General features: G+C 39.2%; 1 protein-coding gene across 21 annotated transcripts in view; it reads right to left on the bottom strand.

Moving 5' to 3' along the window:
* DLG2 (discs large MAGUK scaffold protein 2) overlaps positions 1 to 20,756 on the bottom strand; it is a 2,369,976-nt gene that overhangs the window by 1,879,044 nt on the left and 470,176 nt on the right. For 8 of the 21 annotated variants that reach the window (XM_060403922.1, XM_060403924.1, XM_060403929.1 and 5 more), the window contains exon 1: positions 1,516 to 2,077. The exons of the other annotated variants lie outside the window; for them this stretch is intronic. In XM_060403922.1, coding sequence (XP_060259905.1) covers positions 1,516 to 1,545 — 30 coding nt within the window. In that variant the 5' untranslated portion in view covers positions 1,546 to 2,077. Of the gene's footprint in view, positions 1 to 1,515; positions 2,078 to 20,756 lie in introns of those variants that run through there. 21 annotated transcript variants of the gene reach the window in all.

The raw sequence follows: 20,756 nt of genomic DNA, 5'->3' as shown, positions 1-20,756 counted from the left end.
CAGTGTTGATTTACTTTGTTTAATGCAATAGATTTCCAGTTTTGAGTTCTAATAAATTTTTATAACATTTTTAAAGTACTAATTATGTTTTATAGTATTTCCAATTATTCTGATTTTTAAATAATTATGAAATATATGTAGGTCAGATTTGACAGCATTCTCTCAAGAAAACTAACACCAGGTGTAACACCTCAGGAAAAGTAAAACATATTTCAGAGACTACTTCCTGGATTATATAAGGATATACAAACTCCCACTTACCTTTTCTAAAGAAATCATTTTAGTTTAGTTTATTTTCATTGACAATTAGAAAGACTGAATGAGATGCTTGGCAATTTTTTTAAATAAAAGAAAGTATTCATCTAATTTTGAGGCCTGGTCCACTAACCCAACTGGCAGTTTTAGGCTTCAAGTCCATTAACATCAACTGAAGCTACCATGTGATACTAGGCCTTACAGGAAGATATCACTTAAGATTTTCTGAAATATAATCTGTAAAAGTAAAAAATTTAAAGTCATACTATGGAGAACATGGTTGGTGTGTTCAAAATTAAATAATCTTTTCTTTGGCAATGAAAGGGGATCACAGCAAGAAATCCATACTTATGAGTCTCATGCACTAAGCGATTTATTTTGTCATTTTTAATGGATGCCCAATCAATGTGAGATACTAAAAGATAAAGCTCAAATTAACTCATGTTATGCTTAAATGCAGAATGAAAAGGGAGCTAATGAATTAATGCGCCTTAATTAGTTTTTCTAAAAATAATAGTAATTTCTATTTAAATAACCAATGATGATGAAATTGAAATACATTGCCCGGGACTGATAGAATAACATAAAATGGGCTTGAAATGTTTAGCTACTTTGTGTAAACCCATAAGAGAACTGCCTATTGATTTTATTCCACTCCCACTTTTGTTTCTATTTCTCACAATACAAATACTTAATTTGCTTCTTAACAAAATAGAAGCATTTCAACATTAAATATTGTGTGTGTTTGTTTCAAATCAGAATCTAAAGAAATTTTCCTTTAAAAAAAATCACTAAAATGCAGAATATGAGAATTCTCCAATCAGAAACAATATGTCAAGCCACGGTAAAGCTGATTGGCTTCCTCAAGCATAGAAGACATGGTCTTTAAATGAAAAGCTAATTAACACATTCAGAAAGACTACCCAGATATTTTATGTTAAAATGATGTTTGAGCTATAATACTACTACAGATATTTTAATATTGAGCTATAAATAGATGCAAAAAGCAAATCCTGCCATAAAAAGCACAGGCACATTCTCCTTTCATTTGCACAAACACACAATATCACTTTAAGAAGTTGAAAACCAATAAAGACAGGACCCTCAGACCCTTGTGGGGAACAAAATGCCCAGCAAAGTAAATTATACTAATCATTGTATCTCATGAACTGGCAGCACCAACCAGAGCTGTTTAATCACAGGACCAGAATAAGAATAGAAAAATGCTGCACACGACAACAGCTCTGCTTCCTATCCTACCTTTGTGGTGACAATGCACAGGCAATCCATCCTGGATCCCTACACAGGACTCAGCACATGGAAATCACACCAGCAAATCAGCAAAGGTGAGAAAAGCCTTTCGGTAAAGAGCACACAGAAAGAAGCAGAGCCTGGATTCTGCACAGACGGCTTTTCCAAGGGGGCCCCTCATGGGAAACTCGAGCCCTCCTCCATAGAGCTCAAGGCATGCAGGATTCTCCTAGGCACCGGAAAATCCCCTAGAAATCAGCTCCGGCAAAACTTCCCGACGGCTTTCGGGGCTCCGCGGCTGCATGGTCCTTTAGTGGATTCCGTGATCGGAACAAGGCTCCCGGAGCGCCTCGCACAGTTCTAGCGTGGAGAGGAGTGTTACACCAAGCACCAGAGAATCACATTTCAGCTCTCGTTCCCGTTTCTGAATTCTGATCTGCGCCTTCAGTCTACCCATAAGATCTCTGCCAAAGTCCCCCCTTAGCTGCCTTCCTCTTTGCTGCTAACAACTCTGAGTAAGCACAACACAAAAAACTCCGCGGCCCATCTATCAGAGGGCTGGCGTTCTGCTGCCAGAAGAGCGGCTTTGGGTAATAAAAAGCTATTTATTATGAGCATGATTCCCGGCAGTCTAAATGACTCGAAAGATATGACTGAAAAGCGAAGGTGCGTGCGGCGCTGCATGCATCACATCTCAACTCGCTTGCAATTACAAGGGCAACAGCTTACAAATGACTAACAGCTGGAAAAGGTACCGATTTAAAAACTGAGGGTTTGAAGGCTTCACTTAGAGAATGTCAGCTTTCTTCTTTTATTTGTGTACCTATATGTGCCTTCCTGACATATGAGCATACACAAACAACCTGAATATCTCGAAAAATAAGTATATTAGAAAGTCGAGGTGGGAGGAGGTTTCAAAGCGTTTACCGAAGTTCCACAATCTGAGAGACAAAAAAAGAGTTTTCCCAAACTTTTCCCTCTTCACTAGCTGCCTGCAGGCACTTATTATGTGGGCAGAGCTCTGTGTTCCGTTCTGCGGGTTTTAACAGCAAACGATTAACCCTCCCCCTTCTCCCCAAATCCCTCCCTTTCTTCCAGTGAAACTGCTGCAGAGATTGCCTCTGAGACGCTTGACAAGCATCACTCTGGATAAAATACACTTTTTTTTTTTTTTTCATCCTCAGACACAGAGGCAGAGCCAGACTTGAAGCAGAAAGAAACAAGGCAGAAAGAGAATGGGGGGCGGGAATAAGAGAGAAGTGAGTGACAGCACGGAATGACCAATAAACATGGAAAATCAGTTTTCCCTCTTACTGGGGGGAAAAAGTCAACTCGCCCATGAATGACAACAAGAGATAATGTCTTGGGACCCCCATATGTTAGGATTGCTTCTTTAAATAGCAGTACAACCATTACCCAACCCTCCCAATCCCTCTTACTTTTTTATAAAAAGTGTATTTCCTATAATAAAAAATTTGAAAATGTGTGAACATGTAAGACTCTTCTACCTTTCATGAATTTTTCAGGTTCTCATTTCAATATTCTCCTGATTGCTAAACAGATGAATATCTCAGAAACTGACATGCCGTTATCTTACCAAAATGAGAGCACTGTTTCTAAAAAATTCAAAAATTTTTAATTCATAGCAAATATGTGTTCAGAGAAGAAAAATGGCACAAAATTATCTATGATTAAAAGACAATTTCCTCTGAACTGTTACCCTACTGGTGTAATAAACTTTAGATAATTTTCAAGTTAAACAACACAAATAAAACCAATGTTCTAGTCCATTCAATTAGATAACTGTCTATGGGGTTCATTTATATGGAAATACTAAAAAAGCACCATGTTACCTATTCACCTCCTCATTTATTACAGCACCATGATGTTTATTTAATTCAGTACTTTCTAAGCTTGTCTCAGAGTATGTATAATGTCACGACCTTGAGCATTTCCAAGTATCAAAGTGCTTCCCTGATATAACCAAACCATCTAATATGCAGTTGATACTGATTATCAATTCACCTTCAAACTAATCAGACTTTATGTTCCTATTGCACTTTAAATTTGCAAAGCACTTGTGACCTTCTCTGGTGAGTATGTCCAGCTTGAAGGCTTAAATGACTTCCCAAGGACAGGTACCTAGTAACTTACTGAAAGTCCAAGGCTTTGTAAGTCATGATCAGAACAGAGACTGTTGGAGATTAGAAAGACAGAGAAATTAAATTGAGTAGCTGAGGAAGAAAGATATTTTACAAGATATCCTTGGAAGAAAGGTACCTTTCGAACTATATTTCATTTTCTTTTAATAGAGAAAGTTCTTCCCTAATGGCTCAGACAGTAGAGAATCCGCCAGCAATGTGGGAGAGCTGGGTTTGATCCCTGCATTGGGAAGATCCCCTAGAGAAGGGAACAGCTACTCACTCCAGTATTCTGGCCTGGAGAATTCCATGGACAGAGGAGCCCCAGCAGGCTATAGTCCATGGTGCCGCAAAAAGTCAGACATGACTGAGCGACTTTCACTTCACATATAGTAGAGAAAGCTTAAGAAATGGGCAAACTGGCACAGGAAGCCTGACTATTCTTTTGACCCTAGCTAATCACAAATGCAATCTCATAAATGACAGAATGATCTCTGTTCATTTCCAAGGCAAACCATTCAATATCATGGTAATCCAAGTCTATACCCCCAACCAGTAACGCTGAAGAAGCTGAAGTTGAATGGTTCTATGAAGACCTACAAGACCTTTTAGAACTAACACCCAAAATAGATGTCCTTTTCATTACAGGGGACTGGAATGCAAAGTAGGAACTCAAGAAACACCTGGAGTAACAGGCAAATTTGGCCTTGGAATATGGAATGAAGCAGGGCAAAGACTAATAGAGTTTTGCCAAGAAAATGCACTGGTCATAGCAAACACTCTCTTCCAACAACACAAGAGAAGACTCTACACATGGACATCACCAGATGGTCAACACTGAAATCAGATTGATTATATTCTTTGCAGCCAAAGATGAAGAAGCTCTATACAGTCAACAAAAACAAGACCAGGAGCTGACTGTGGCTCAGATCATGAACTCCTTATTACCAAATTCAGACTTAAATTGAAGAAAGTAGGGAAAACCACTAGATCATTCAGGTATGACCTAAATCAAATCCCTGATGATTATACAGTAGAAGTGAGAAATAGATTTAAGGGCCTAGATCTGATAGATAGAGTGCCTGATGAACAATGGAATGAGGTCCGTGACACTGTACAGGAGACAGAGATCAAGACCATCCCCATGGAAAAGATATGCAAAAAAGCAAAATGGTTGTCTGGGGAGGCCTTACGAATAGCTGTGAAAAGAAGAGAGGTGAAAAGCAAAGGCGAAAAGAAAGATATAAGCATCTGAATGCAGAGTTCCAAAAGAATAGCAAGGAGAGATAAGAAAGACTTCTTCAGTGATCAATGCAAAGAAATAGGGGAAAAGAACAGAATGGGAAAGACTAGAGACCTCTTCAAGAAAATTAGAGATAACAAGGGAACATTTCATGGAAAGATAGGCTCGATAAAGGACAGAAATGGTATGGACCTAACAGAAGCAGAAGATATTCAGAAGAGGTGGCAAGAATACACAGAAGAACTGTACAAAAGAGATCTTCACGACCCGGATAATCATGATGGTGTGATCACTCATTTAGAGCCAGACATCCTGGAATGTGAAGTCAAGCAGGAATTAGAAAGCATCACTGTGAACAAAGCTAGTGGAGGTGAAGGAATTCCAGTTGAGCTATTTCAAATCCTGAAAGATGATGCTGTGAAACTGTTACACTCAATTTGCCAGCAAATTTGGAAAACTCAGCAGTGGCCACAGGACTGGAAAAGGTCAGTTTTCATTCCAATTCCAAAGAAATGAAATGCAAAAGAATGCTCAAACTACCGCACAATTGTATGCATCTCACACGCTAGTAAAGTAGTGCTTAAAATTCTCCAAGCCAGGCTTCAGCAATATGTGAACCGTGAACTTCCTGATGTTCAAGTTGGTTTTAGAAAAGGCAGAGAAACCAGAGATCAAATTGCCAACATCTGCTGGATCATGGAAAAAGCAAGAGAGTTCCAGAAAAACATCTATTTCTGCTTTATTGACTATGCCAAAGCCTTTGACTGTGAGGATCACAATAAACTGTGGAAAATTCTGAGAGAGATGGGAATCTGCCTCTTGAGAAACCTGTATGCAGGTCAGGAAGCAACAGTTAGAACTGGACATGGAACAACAGACTGGTTCCAAATAGGAAAAGGAGTATGTCAAAGCTGTATATTGTCATCCTGCTTATTTAACTTATATGCAGAGTACATCATGAGAAATGCTGGACTGGAAGAAACACAAGCTGGAATCAAGATTGCCAAGAGAAATATCAATCACCTCAGATATGCAGATGACACCACCTTATGGCAGAAAGTGAAGAGGAACTCAAAAGCCCCTTGATGAAAGTGAAAGAGGAGAGTGAAAAAGTTGGCTTAAAGCTCAACATTCAGAAAATGAAGATCATGGCATCTGGTCCCATCACTTCATGGGAAATAGAGGGGGAAACAGTGGAAACGGTGTCAGACTTTACTTTTTGGGGCTCCAAAATCACTGCAGATGGTGACTGCAGCCATGAAATTAAAAGACGCTTACTCCTTGGAAGAAAAGTCATGGCCAACCTAGATAGCATATTCAAAAGCAGAGACATTACTTTGCCGACTAAGGTCCGTCTAGTCAAGGCTATGATTTTTCCAGTGGTCATGTATGGATGTGAGAGTTGGACTGTGAAGAAGGCTGAGCACCGAAGAATTGATGCTTTTGAACTGTGGTGTTGGAGAAGACTCTTGAGAGTCCCTTGGACTGCAAGGAGATGCAACCAGTCCATTCTGAAGGAGATCAGCCCTGGGATTTCTTTGGGGGAATGATGCTAAAGCTGAAACTCCAGTACTTTGGCCACCTCATGTGAAGAGTCGACTCATTGGAAAAGACTCTGATGCTGGGAGGGATTGTGGGCAGGAGGAGAAGGGGACGACAGAGGATGAGATGCCTGGATGGCATCATGGACTCAATGGACGTGAGTCTGAGTGAACTCTGGGAGTTGGTGATGGACAGGGAGGCCTGGCATGCTGCAATTCATGGGGTCGCAAAGAGTCGCACATGACTGAGTGACTGAACTGAACTGAACTGAACTGAATCACAAATGAAAACACTTTGTAAACTATAAAGACCTGCAGAAAAGAAAGGCAATTCATCCAGCATAGCTCCTGACATACCATATAAACTTCCTAAGTCATTCCTGCAACACAGGTTTGTTGAGGACTCACCATATGATTTTTTTAAATTAATGTCTGTATCACCTACTAGACCATGAGCTCCTGAGGCATGTTTCTATATCCCCATTCCCACAGTATGCACTTATATGGGGACACCAGGGTGAGCACAACCCAGCAGAATCCTTGCCCTCAAATGATTCAGCAACTAAAGTACAGTACAGCAAGCACTCTGGGTGTTTGAGAACCACAAGTACAAGTATTTAACCCAGAGTGAAGGAGTCAGAAAGACTTTCTAGAGAAGAACCTTTGAGCTGAGTTAAGAAGGACCCGCAGGAGTTAGCTAGAAGTTGTGAGGAAGAAGAATTCTCTGTACTCTATTATATTTAAATGGAAGTGAATCAATAATATTGTTCATCTTTCTGCAATCAGTTTACATGAACACATATCCAGAGGGTTTTCGTTAAAGTACTTTAAAGCAGGCATTTCACAAATTGAACATGCAATCTCTGCTGGGGGGGTGGGGGAGAGCAGTATATATATATATATACACACACACATTTTTTTCTTTCTAAATTAATTTTTATTGGTGTATAATTGCTTTACAATGTGTTAGTTTCTATTGTGCAGCAAAATGAACCAGCCATACATATACATACATCCGCTCCCTTTGGGACTTCCTTCCCATTCAGGCCACCACAGTGAGATTCAGCAGCATGCCCTCTGCTATGTAGTATGTTCTCATTAGTTATCTCTTTCATACAGTGTCAATGGTATATATGTATCCATTTCAGTCTCCCAATTCTCCTACCTGCTTGAACTTTTGTTCTTTAAAAAGTACAAATGTGCTATAAAAGCATATAGAATATATATGTTCTATAATCATTAGGTTGCACTTACCGCAGGTGATTAATTGGATAATGTCTGTATGTTTAGACAAAATTAAGCAGGTAACATTTTAAAGTGTAGTTCTACTTACTGTGCGGTTTTCAACTTTGTGTATACCTGCCTTCCATTGATTTTCCTCAGATATAAAGATGATAGAAGATAATTTACTCCACCTCAAGGGAAACATTCCTTTAGTTTTAAAATTAACAAGGCATCAACTTGAAGCACTTTTTTTTTTAACTGATACACAGCTCAATTGGTCCCATGATTTCACAAGGAGTGTTTGGCAAGATATAAAGTCATAGTCTGCAAACTGCTTTACTTGATATTCTTTCAGGTTAAGATTCCTGGTTAGCAAGCCAGAAACATATTGATTTTTAGTAAAACTTACCACTGGAAGTCTGATACCAGAAAATTACTATTATAAATTACCTGCACTAAGTCTATACTTTAGCCAAGTAAATGCATTACTTTTATTTTGTTTGTTTCCAACAGGGAAAAAATACCTTATAGTAAAACATATTCTGTATTTATTCTCCTAGAACCTAACCCCTCCGAGGATAGATATAACGTGTATCTCTGGCACCTGACATGGTACCTGCACTTAAGAGATACAAAATAAATATTTAGGGGTGAAACAATGATCAATGATAACAGCTCCAGTTAAATCATATACATATATGTATATATATAGGCTTAAATGGGCATATATTTACATATATTTATGTGTGTGTGTATATATGGGCTTCCCTACTGGCTCAGCGGTAAAGAATCTGGCTGCAATGCAGGAGATACAGATTCAATTCCTGGGTCAGGAAGATCCCCTGGAGGAGAACATGGCAAATCAGTTCAGTATTCTTGTCTGGAAAATACCATGGACAGAGGAGCCTGGCAGTCCAGGGGGTTGCAAAGAGTCGAACACAAGTGAAGTAACTGAACAGTATATATATACATACATATATATATAATATACACATATATATATATCCATACATGAAATAAAAATATATAATAGATAATAAAATAAATATACATATATATTTAAGGAAGAATTAGATTAGTGCATGTAGCTGAAGAATATGCAACTAGAAATATATTTTTTGGTAAATCCAGTCTGATGCATGAATTTTGGTTCAGAAAAATCCATTTATAAAGCAAAAGGGCAATTTCTTGCTAAAGCTGCAACTGCCACAGCATGCTGCTGAAACTAGGCAATTGCCCTTGTGATAGAAAAACAGTAATAAATAAAAGCATTTTATTACTAATAGCAATAATTTATCAAGTGGCTATTATCTGAAGTACTGTGGCAGATACATTATGCATATTATTTCTGATGGCCAGAGCACCTGGAAGAAAGGAAATACAATTCTCATTTCATAGATGAAGAAACTGAAGCTCCCTGAGATTACACAATTTTCCCTAAATGACACAGCACCTACATGACTCCAACCTGAAGTACAAAGTCTTTGTGCTTTTTAGTTTATCGTATCTCAAATCTTGAGGCAGTTTCTGCCTCTCAGGATCCAACTTTAGAGTATGGCACAGACAGAGCCAAAAGTCCATCTCTAGTCAAAGGTTTGCTTGACAAAGGTCCATCTAGCCAAAGCTATGGTTTTTCCAGTAGTCATGAATGGGATGTGAGAGTTGGACCATAAAGAAGGCTGAATGCTGAAGAATAGATGCTTTCAAATCACAGTGCTAGAGAAGACTCTTGAGAGTTCCTTGGACTGCAAGGAGATCAAATCAGTCAACCTTAAAAGAAATCAACCCTGAATATTCATCGGAAGGACTGAAGCTAAAGCTCCAATACTTTGGTCACCTGATGCAAAGAGCCGACTCACTGGAAAAGACATTGATGCTGGGAAAGACTGAAGGCAAAAGAAGAAGGGGGATCTCTCAGGGATCCATCTCTCAGGGAATGAGATGGTCAGCTAGCACCACCAGCTCTGTGGACATGAACCTGAGCAAACTCCAAGAGATAGTGAAGGACAGAGGAGTCTGGTGTGCTATAGTCCATGGGGTTGCAGAGTCAGACAACTCAGTGACTGTACAACAACAACAAGACAAAGGTAGCCTGGACTCCATGTTGACTAATTACAAACAACTCACAATCCTCCTAGAAAGACAAGTATGTCTCAGGGCTGCTATACTAAGGCTTACATAGCTTATAAGGTCTTTGGGAGCAACCTGGAAGGAATGAACTCCCCAAAAGGAAGATAATCTCTAAGAAAAATAACTGAAAAAAAATCTACCCCTGTAAACTCTCATCCCACCCTCTCTTTCCCCCATTTGCCCAGGACAGCAGGCACACAAATGACATCTGCAAATCTTGTTAACTTAGCAAAATAAATAGACTACAGGCGGGTCATGGCAGCATGCCTGCCCTCATTTCCAAAATCTCCAGAGGCAAACAGGAAATTAGAATCAACTGGAAAAGGATTGTTTTCCAAAGAATTCCCATGATGAAGAAATATCTGGATAGTACTGGATCCTGAAATTGAGTCACAGGAGGCAGGAGTCTATGTATTCTACATATGTAAAATGTGTGTGATTTTTTTTGGTAAGAGAAACATAAAAGCTAAATAAGAAAAATTTTGAGTGAATCAGAAATCAAGAAATGTTCACATTTTCACCTACTTTCTAATGTTTTTTCATTGTATAGGCCAGAACTATACATCATTTTTGCTTAAATAAATGAATTGGAAGGTAGCTCATTGATAACCATGTAACCCCCTTCACAATAGTCACCAAAATCCAAAACACCTTTGGAATTTAGATACTTATGTATAGTAAACTATAAATCATGAAGTAATCCTATAAAAATTGTTCGCCTAATAAATCAGCTTATATAAAATTTGTTGAATATCATGTATATTCCTTATGAGACAATTTTTCCCATAATATCTAATGTTATAAGTTGAACAGAATACAGAAATTCAAACAGTTGTGCACAGGCCACAAATCAAAAAAGGTACGTGATTTGAAATGCAATTTTGCTTTCCAATTAATATAAATAACCTCAGTGTGACTGCTAAATGCCCTTCCACACTCCACTCCCTACACTCCATTACACTGGCCTGCTATCTCTTCCTCAAATATGCATTTCACTCTCATTCTTCCTCAGGGCCTTGAATTTGTTGTTCCCTTGTCAGAAACCCCTTTCCCCTGGATCTTCACATGGCTGGCTCCTTCTCCTCATCCAGGTATTTGCTTAGATCTACCACTCCAGTAAAGCCTTCTTCACCTAAATTCCTTAAATTAGATTCCCTTCCATCAGTTTCCATTAAATTATCCTACTTATTTCCTTCTTAGAAATTACCACAGTCTGAAATTACATTCTTTACTTTTATTATTTGAAATTTATTCCTAAGAACAAAAAGTTTGTCTGTGTTGTCCATGAGTGCATCATCAGTATTTAGAATAGCGCCCAACACACAGCAGATTCTAAATGTAGATTTTTTGAATGAATGAATACAATGATCCTATTGTAAAAAAAAATTATTTTTTAAAAAATACTTATAGTCAGGAGCCAACATAAAATTGCAATCTGTTGCTTTTAATATACCTTGATTTCTAAAAGTGATTTATACTAACCACAGTATAAATATATATAATACAGTTTTCAGATTCAGCGTTAACATTTTATTAAGCAGGCTGTGACTAGACACACTCATGTACCTATTACCATTAAGTATTTACAACCAGTGAATTAAGTTTAATTTTGCAGGTAATGGACCTAAGGCTTAGAAAATTGGCTTGCCCAAATTTAGAGATGTGCTGGGTTGGTAAATTAGAGACACCAAGGGAACATTTCACGCAAAGATGGGCTCGATAAAGGACAAAAATGGTATGGACCTAACAGAAGCAGAAGATATTAAGAAGAGGTGGCAAGAATACACAGAAGATCTATACAAAAAAGATCTTCACGACCAAGATAATCACGATGTTGTATTCACTCACCCAGAGGCAGACATCCTGGAATGTGAAGTCAAGTGGGCCTTAGAAAGCATCACTACAACAAAGCTAGTGGAGGTGATGGAATTCCAGTGGAGCTATTTCAAATCCTGAAAGATGATGCTGTGAAAGTGCTGCACTCCATATGCCAGCAAATTTGGAAAACTCAGCAGTGGCCACAGGACTGGAAAAGGTCAGTTTTCATTCCAATCCCAAAGAAAGGCAATGCCAAAGAATGCTCAAAGTACCGCACAATTGCACTCATCTCACACACTAGTAAAGGAATGCTCAAAATTCTCCAAGCCAGGCTTCAGCAATACGTGAACCATGAACTTCCAGATGTTCAAGCTGGCTTTAGGAAAGGCAGAGTGCTGGGGACCAGTGTGAGGAACTCTGCCCATGGCAAAGATCATGAGGAAGGAGGCTTGGCATATGCAAAGGCATGATCAAGCCTCAGGAAACCCCCTGTTCCCAAGCATCTACCCCAAAACCAGAGTCTGTTTTATGCTCTCACCTACACCTCTGACTTTACGGGGGCTCTCCCCCATAACCATTTCTCTCGGAGAAGAAGTAAACGTGCAGCTCCAAGGCAATAAAAATTCCCGGGTGTGACAAGAGTGTTTCAGCTTACGGACTCCTCTGAAGGTTATCTAGCCTGCCTGTATAGGTTCGTCTGGCCACATGTGATTGTTTACAGCCTCCCAACCTGAGAGGCACAAGATGTTTTAGACTTACTAAAGGCAAATTCTTTTGGGGAGTTAGAAATTATTAGTATAATGGGTTGGTTAGGAATTATATTGGTGAAGGGTTTTTTCATTTGTTGTGTCAATAATTACTGCTAATTCCCTGCCCTGAGTGGGACAAATGTGTCTCAGGTCAAACCTCTCTGCTGACAGACTAGCTTGTGTGACAGGATTATCCATACTCCTGCCACATTATTGTTTACTACCTCTTAACTATAAACAGCACAGAGAGTTTTGGAGTATTTTGAGAGTCTTAATTAGCATAGGGCTTTTCTCATTGTTGAGTCAATGATTGCCACCAGGCCTCCATATCCTTAGGCACCTAGGAATATATTAATCAATGTATTTGGAATATAGAAAAGGAAATATAGTAGTTTTTAAGGTTAGCAATACTAGACTTTTTGAGTTAATGAATTTTCTCTTTTGTAATAGATCACTGCACTTTGTTATAAATCACTGCGTCCTTGCTACGTAAAAATGTAACTTTATCACTATCTTAAGACTAAATAGATCTTAAGGGGAGCATTGGTGAAAGGATTTTCATTTGTTGGGCTGATGTTTGCTGCTAAATCTCCATATTTCCTGCCCTTATAATGAATATAACTAGCATATAGGAGAAATAAGCATTAACCTTTAAGCTTACAGGAGAAATAAGTATTAACCTTTAAGATTAATCATGTTAACCTTGGGTTAAATAAATTCCTTCCTTGATTGTAACTCATTATACCCTCACCCTATAGGAATGCAACTTTATTTGGAGGGTGGTGCCTGGTTTAAGAAAAAACACCCTTGAAAAATAAGTCTTTTGGTTATCAGAAAGAAAGGATCATAAAATGTCAGCAGGTCTCATGGCCAGATGATGTAAAATCCCTAAGACCTTTTTATGTGAAGCACCTGATTTTTATATAGGTCAGGACTGCTGGCCCCCGCGTAATTCTGTATTCATCCCTATATGTAACAAAAGGTATATAAGCAAACTCAAAAATAAAGAAATCGGATCAGTTTCCAGAAAGACTGATTCCCTCATGTCGTTCTTTTCTGCTCCCCGTTTTTCTGGCTGAATTCCCATCTGGAGCGTGGGTGCCCTCCAAGTCTACTTATCTGCCCCGGTTTTCAAGCCCACACGAGAAGGAGCCCAAGGAGGGGCACTTTCCGATGTTCAAGTGGCACCGGTGGCCCAACGTAGATGGTGCAAATTCCTTGTTTTGGAATTTTATTGGTATCCCACATAAACCAAGTTATTCAGCCCCTTTTTCTCTCCTACTATTTTCTGGCTGAATTCCCATCTGGTGCATGGGTACCCACCAAGCCTATTAGTTTTGCCTGGGCTTCTAAGATTGGACAGGGGGGGCCTCAGTGCCTCCTCTCCTTTGGGAGAACGGGAAGATGCCTGTGGCCTACATAGGTGGTGATCAGTACTCCATGTGAAACAAGTTATTCAGCCTCTTTTTCTCTGCTAATTTTCTAATCCCTCTCTATCTGTAATTAAATAAGTTATTTCCAAGGATGCCGACGCTGTCCCCACCTTCGAATTCCCTGGATCCATCAGGGCTGGACCTCGGCAGCAGAGGAACCAGAGATCAAATTGCCAACATCCACTGGATCGTCAAAAAAGCAAGAGAGTTCCAGAAAAACATCTATTTCTGCTTTATTGACTATGTCAAAACCTTTGACTGTGTGGATCACAATAAACTGTGCAAAATTCTGAAAGAGATGGGAATACCAGACCACCTGACCTGCCTCCTGAGAAACCTGTATGCAGGTCAGGAAGCAACAGTTAGAACTGGACATGGAACAACAGACTGGTTCCAAACAGGAAAAGGAGTACATCAAGGCTGTATATTGTCACCCTGCTTATTTAACTTACATGCAGAGTATATCATGAGAAACGCTGGGCTGGAAGAAGCACAAGCTGGAATCAAGATTGTTGGGAGAAATATCAGTAACCTCAGATATGCAGATGACACCACCCTTATGGCAGAAAGTGAAGAGGAACTAAAATGCCCCTTGATGAAAGTGAAAGTGGAGAGTAAAGAATGGAAAAGTTGGCTTAAAGCTCAACATTCAGAAAACGAAGATCATGGCATCTGGTCCCATCACTTCATGGCAAATAGATGGGGAAACAGTGGAAAGAGTGTCAGGCTTTATTTTTTGGGGCTCCAAAATCACTGCAGATGGTGACTGCAGCCATGAAATTAAAAGATGCTTACTCCTTGGAAAAAAAGTTATGACCAGCCTAGATAGCATATTCAAAAGCAGAGACATTACTTTGCCAACTAAGGTCCATCTAGTCAAGGATATGGTTTTTCCAGTGGTCATGTATAGATGTGAGAGTTGGACTGTGAAGAAAGCTGAGCGCCAAAGAATTGATGCTTTTGAACTGTGGTGTTGGGAGAAGACTCGTGAGAGTCCCTTGGACTGCAAGGAGATGCAACCAGTCCATTCTGAAGGAGATCAGCCCTGGTATTTCTTTGGGGGGAATGATGCTACAGATGAAACTCCAGTACTTTGGCCACTTCATGCGAAGAGTTGACTCACTGGAAAAGACTCTGATGCTAGGAGGGATTGGGGGCGGGAGGAGAAGGGGACGACAGAGGATGAGATGGCTGGATGGCATCACGGACTCGATAGATGTGAGTCTGAGTGAACTCCGGGAGTTGGTGATGGACAGGGAGGTCTGGCATGCTGCAATTCATGGGGTCGCAAAGAGTCGCACATGACTGAGCGACTGAACTGAACTGAACTGAAATGAACTGGGTTGGTAAACTAGTGCATGGTAGGTACGCATGACTGAGTGGATAAGCCAGGATGTGAACCTTGATCATCTAACTCCAAGTCCCATCTTACTATAGTTTCAATGGTGACCTATTGTACTTTTAAAATCTCTGAACTCATGAGCCAGACAGTAAATACCATAAATTCCAAGTATTTACCTCTGTGTTCTTTATCTAAGTAGAGTACACTTCACTGTTTCCAAACATGTAAAACTCAGGCTCCTAAATACAGAAACATCAAATGATCAGAATCTCATTTCTGTAGTCTTGTGGACTGACTAGCCAAAAGCAGTTTTGGTCACAATTAGTGACAAACAACAACAACAACAACAACCAACCAACCAAACAACAACAACAGGAAAAAACCCCTGATCTCCTGAAATGTTGGTACAGAAGTCCACTCATTAATCTTTAAAAGACAGAACACTGACTGTGAGGCACTAAAAAATGTTCAAAGACAAAGCACAATATCTTCATCAACTTGGAAATGAGGATTAATTGCACTGCATGCTTTAAATTAGTACACAAAATCAGCCAGACTTAACCACACTATTCCATTAAATAAAATTTAAAACTCCCTCATTATTTCTGGATACTTAAAAAAGTTTGCCTCTTAACTTACACTAGCACTGGAAAATAGAAAATACAATTGATGCTAAAATAGCTTGAACATCATATCAAACCAGTCAGTCCTAAAGGAAATCAACCCTGAATATTCATTGGAAGGACTGACACTGAAGCTTAAGTTCCAATACTTTGACCACCTGATGCAAAGTGCCAATTCACTGAAAAAGCCCCTGATGCTGGGAAAAACAAGGGCAGGAGGTAAAGGAGGTGACAGAGGATGAGATGGCTGGATGGCATCATCAACTCAATGGACATGAGTTTGAACAAACTCCAGGAGATGGTGAAGGGCAGAGAACCCTGGCATGTTGCAATCCATGGGCTCACAAAGAATCAGACATGACTAAGCAACTGAAAAACAACAATAGTGAGTTTAATAAGAATAACCACATAATAGTTAAACTTGCCAAGATGGAATGAATTACTTTGGGAAGTAAATATCCTAGATATATAATAGATATATAACTGAAGATGTTCTGGTAGATGATAGATTCTCTTTTAGCAGAGCAGCAGTACGTAAGATTTTGTAGTTGTTGTTCAGCCACTCAAATATGTCTAACTCATTGGGATCCCATGGGCTGCAGCATGCCAGGGTTCCCTGTCTCTCACAATCTCCCAGAACTTGCTCAAATTTACGTCCATTGAGTTGGTTACATCCATCCAACCATCTCATCCTCTGTCATCCCCTCTCCTCCTGCCTTCAATCTTTCTCAGCATCAAGGTCTTTTCTAATGAGTTGGCTCTTTGCATCAGGTGGCCAAAATATTGAAGCTTCAGCTTCAGCATCAGTCCTTCCAATGAATACTCAGGACTGATTTCCTTTAGGATTGATGTCCTTACAGTCCAAGGGATTCTCAAGAGTCTTCTCCAATACTATAGTTCAAAAGCATCAATTCTTCAGCATTCAGTCCTCTTTATGGTCCAACTCTCACATCCATACATGACTACTGGAAAAACCATAGCTTTGACTATATGAACCTTTGTTGGCAAATAATGTCTCTGCTTTTTAATATGCTGTCTAGTTTTGTCCCTGGAGAAGGAAATAGCAACCCACTCCAGTACTCTTGCCTGGAAAATCCCATGGATGGAGGAACCTGGTAGGCTACAGTCCATGGGGGTCACAAAGAGTCAGACACAACTGAGAGACTACACTTTTCTTCCAAGGAGCAAGCATCTTTTAATTTCATGGCTGCAGTCACCATCTGTAGTGATTTTGCAGCCCAAGAAAATAAAGTCTGTCACTGTTTCCATTGTTTCCCCATCTATTTGCCATGAAATGATAGGGCTGTATGCCATGATTTTAATGTTTTGAATGTTGAGTTTTAAGCCAGCTTTGTCACTCTCCTCTTTCACCTTCATCAAGAGGCTCTTCCCTTTCTGCCATCAGGGTAATGTCATCTGCATAATTACACAAGATTTAAACCTGAGGAAAGTCACTGCCCTGGATTACCACCAAAACTTGAATTCTCTGATTCTGCGTTATTATTTTTTCTTTTTTAAATTATGAAAGTATGATAACACACTTACAGGAGACTTGGAAAATATAAAACAAAGTTACATATAGTTCCACTATGTGTGCATGTGTGTGCTTAGTCGCTCAGTCGTGTCCAGACTCTTTTTGACCTCATAGACTGTAACCCACCAGGCTCTCCTGCTCATGAAATTTCCAGGCAAGAATACAGGAATGGGTAGACATTCCCTTTCCCAGGGGATCTTCCTGATCCAGGGATCAAACCCAGGACTGTTTCCCCGTCTATTTGCCATGAAGTGATGGGACCAGATGCCATGATCTTCATTTTCTGAATGTTGAGCTTTAAGCCAACTTTTCACTCTTCACTTTCACTTTCATCAAGAGGCTTTTGAGTTCCTCTTGACTTTCTGCCATAAGGGTGGTATCATCTGCACATCTGAGGTTATTGATATTTCTCCAGGCAATCTTGATTCTAGCTTGTGCTTCTTCCAGCCCAGCATTTCTCATGATGCACTCTGCATAGAAGTTAAATAAGCAGGGTGACAATATATAGCCTTGACGTACTCCTTTTCCTATTTGGAACCAGTCTGTTGTTCCATGTCCAGCTCTAACTGTTGCTTCATGACCTGCATATAATTTTCGAAAAGGCAGAGGAACCAGAGATCAAATTGCCAACATCCACTGGATCATCGAAAAAGCAAGAGAGTTCCAGAAAAACATCGATTTCTGCTTTATTGACTATCCCAAAACCTTTGACTGTGTGGATCACAATAAACTGTGGAAAATTCTGAAAGAGATGGGAATACCAGACCACCTGACCTGCTTCTTGAGAAACCTATAAGCAGGTCACGAAGCAACAGTTAGAACTGGACATGGAACAACAGACTGGTTCCAAATAGGAAAAGGAGTATGCACATCACCAGGATACAAATTCTATTCAAGTTTCCATAGACTATAAATCAGAAGTTGTTGAAATATATCCAGGGACATATAACAAGGTGTAATAATTTCATTGTCTAAAGGTAATGAAAACATTGTCTGTTCTCTTATCACTGTGGAATTATGTTAGGAATCAATATCAAAAGATATTTGAAAACAACCCAAAAAAATGTTTTCAAGTGCAATGTGACATTTACCAAGAGAGATCTTTGACTTTAGCCATTGAAAGCTTCAATAAAGTTAGAAGCCTGAAAAAAATATACAGAGGGTGATTGCAGAGAAGAAAGCATTTAAATGAGAAATTAACACCAAAATGAGATATTAATATCAATGATACTTTAAAAACTCCATGTATTTGGAGATTAAATGTCCATTTAAAAGTGATGGGTGTATCCAAGAAGCTATAATGAGGAAAATTAGAAAATATTGTTACAGAATAAAAATGAAAAGAGAAAACAGCAGAATTTGTTGCATTCAGCTGAAATTGCTCAATGCAACTGAATATAACCTGCAATCTTGAACAAGGTATGAAAACAAATAATGGACACTAGCATGAAAGTCTGTGAAATGTGAATGAAATCTGCACTTTAGTTAATACTGTATCACATGTTAATTTCCTGATTTTTGTTTACAACACAGAATTTCTTTCTTTATATTCTCAGAATTGGATTAGAAGTTTCAAGCTTCATTATTTTAAAAAAAAATACTGAATAGATTGCTAGATTTCTAATTTATATTCACTCAAAACTTGGATATAGTTCCAATTATTCTGGCATCTAGTATTACTGCTAAAATTCTAGAAAGCTTATTATTTCTGTGGTAATTTTCACCTTAGCCTTCTAGGAAGATTAACTGAAAACCATCATTTTTAAAATAAGGACAATAGAAAGCATGTAATGTGTATGAAACGTGTTCTCATTTCCGAAAACAACCATCAGAAACCTTCTTTCCCATGGGCACAGTGGCATCAAGAAAAAGAAATTCCTTATAAATATGGGCAAGGACACAAAGCAGAGAAACATAGCTGAATTACAGAATTATTCTTAATAGGATGGGCACGGATTTTCAACATAGTACATTAACAGTTACATTTTAGTCTAAAAAAATAAGGGCAATGTTGAGATTCTCTAAAATTTAACACTTCCTTATTCTATCGAAGTGTTATTGTAACTTGAAAGGACCCATATATTATTTAGTCTAAGTCCTTCTGTTTTGATTAGGAAACTGAGGCACAGATTGGCCAAGTGATTTTCCCAACTTTCAATTGCATGTTATCTGTATCTAGCAGATATACATAAGAATCACGACTATTCTTTTGTCAGACATATTTTTTTCTTAAGATAGTTAAGAAATTCTCACTGATAATTATTTTGAATCAATCAGAACTTAGTTTAAGCAGTAAAAAGTAGAAATCTGCAAGGAGGAGCCTCTTTTCATCAAGTGCCTTCCGGGGGTTGGAGGGGGGAGTGCGGGGGGTCGGGGGGGGAAAACATTTCAGACTCTTTGTTTTATAATACAAGCATGAATCCAAGTAAACCCTAAGAACTATTTCTAATAGAGTTCAATAAAAGAAATATAAGACTAGCAGTTCATTGCAATAGAATGAAAATTATTTATCAGATAGTACTAAACCCATTAATAATCAGGATTTCATTAAAATCTCTAAGTACCCTGTAAGATAAAGAAACTAAAGTTTTTAGAATTTAAATAGCATAGGCTAGGCTAGCAATATGTTTTCCCATAGTAAAAACACAAAAGTTTTCCTAATATACTTCTCAGCACTTATTTATCTGTTGGACAACTTGGCACATTTGTATCCTACCAAAGCCTGATGACTTCATTTTCAGGAAGCAAAAATACAAACATCCTCTTAGATAGCCAGAAAGTCTAAAAATTTGTCTTCTAAGTATTAATGAGTCCAGTGTGGACATCTACCTTTCCTCTCCCCTTGTGGAAAAAAATAGCTCCGCTGCTAAATTAGATGATTTCCTTTCCTGGAAGCACATTTAGCATATTATAACAACCGGAAACCGCTTACATAATACATTTTGCACGTGCACATGCATGCTAAGCCTCTTCAGTCATGTCTGCCTCTTTGTGACCCCAAGGACCGTAGCCCACCAGGCTCCTCTGTCCATGGGCTTCTCCAGGCAAGAATACTGAAGTGTGTTGCCATGCCCTCCTCCAGGGGATCTTCCCAACCCAGGGATGGACGCTGCATTTCCAGTGACTTCTGCACTGCAGTTATGTATTCTCAGTGCTGAGCCACTGCTGCTGCTGCCGCTAAGTCACTTCAGTTGTGTGCGACTCTGTGCGACCCCATAGATGGCAGCCCACCAGGCTCCCCCATCCCTGAGATTCTCCAGGCAAGAACACTGGAGTGGGCTGCCATTTCCTTCTCCAATGCATGAAAGTGGAAAGTGAAAAGTGAAAGGGAAGTCTCTCAGTCGTGTCCCACTCTTAGCGACCCCATGGACTACAGCCTAACAGGCTCCTCTGTCCATGGGATTTTCCAGGCAAGAGTACTGGAGTGGGGTGCCATTGCCTTCTCCAGGGAAGCCCAAATAACACCTTTTAT

Source organism: Ovis aries, chromosome 21 (assembly GCF_016772045.2).
Source record: "Ovis aries strain OAR_USU_Benz2616 breed Rambouillet chromosome 21, ARS-UI_Ramb_v3.0, whole genome shotgun sequence".
NCBI classification, from domain to species: Eukaryota; Metazoa; Chordata; class Mammalia; order Artiodactyla; family Bovidae; genus Ovis; species Ovis aries.
Note: the sequence above shows the minus strand (reverse complement) of the source record. Positions and strands in the feature narration are given on the sequence as shown.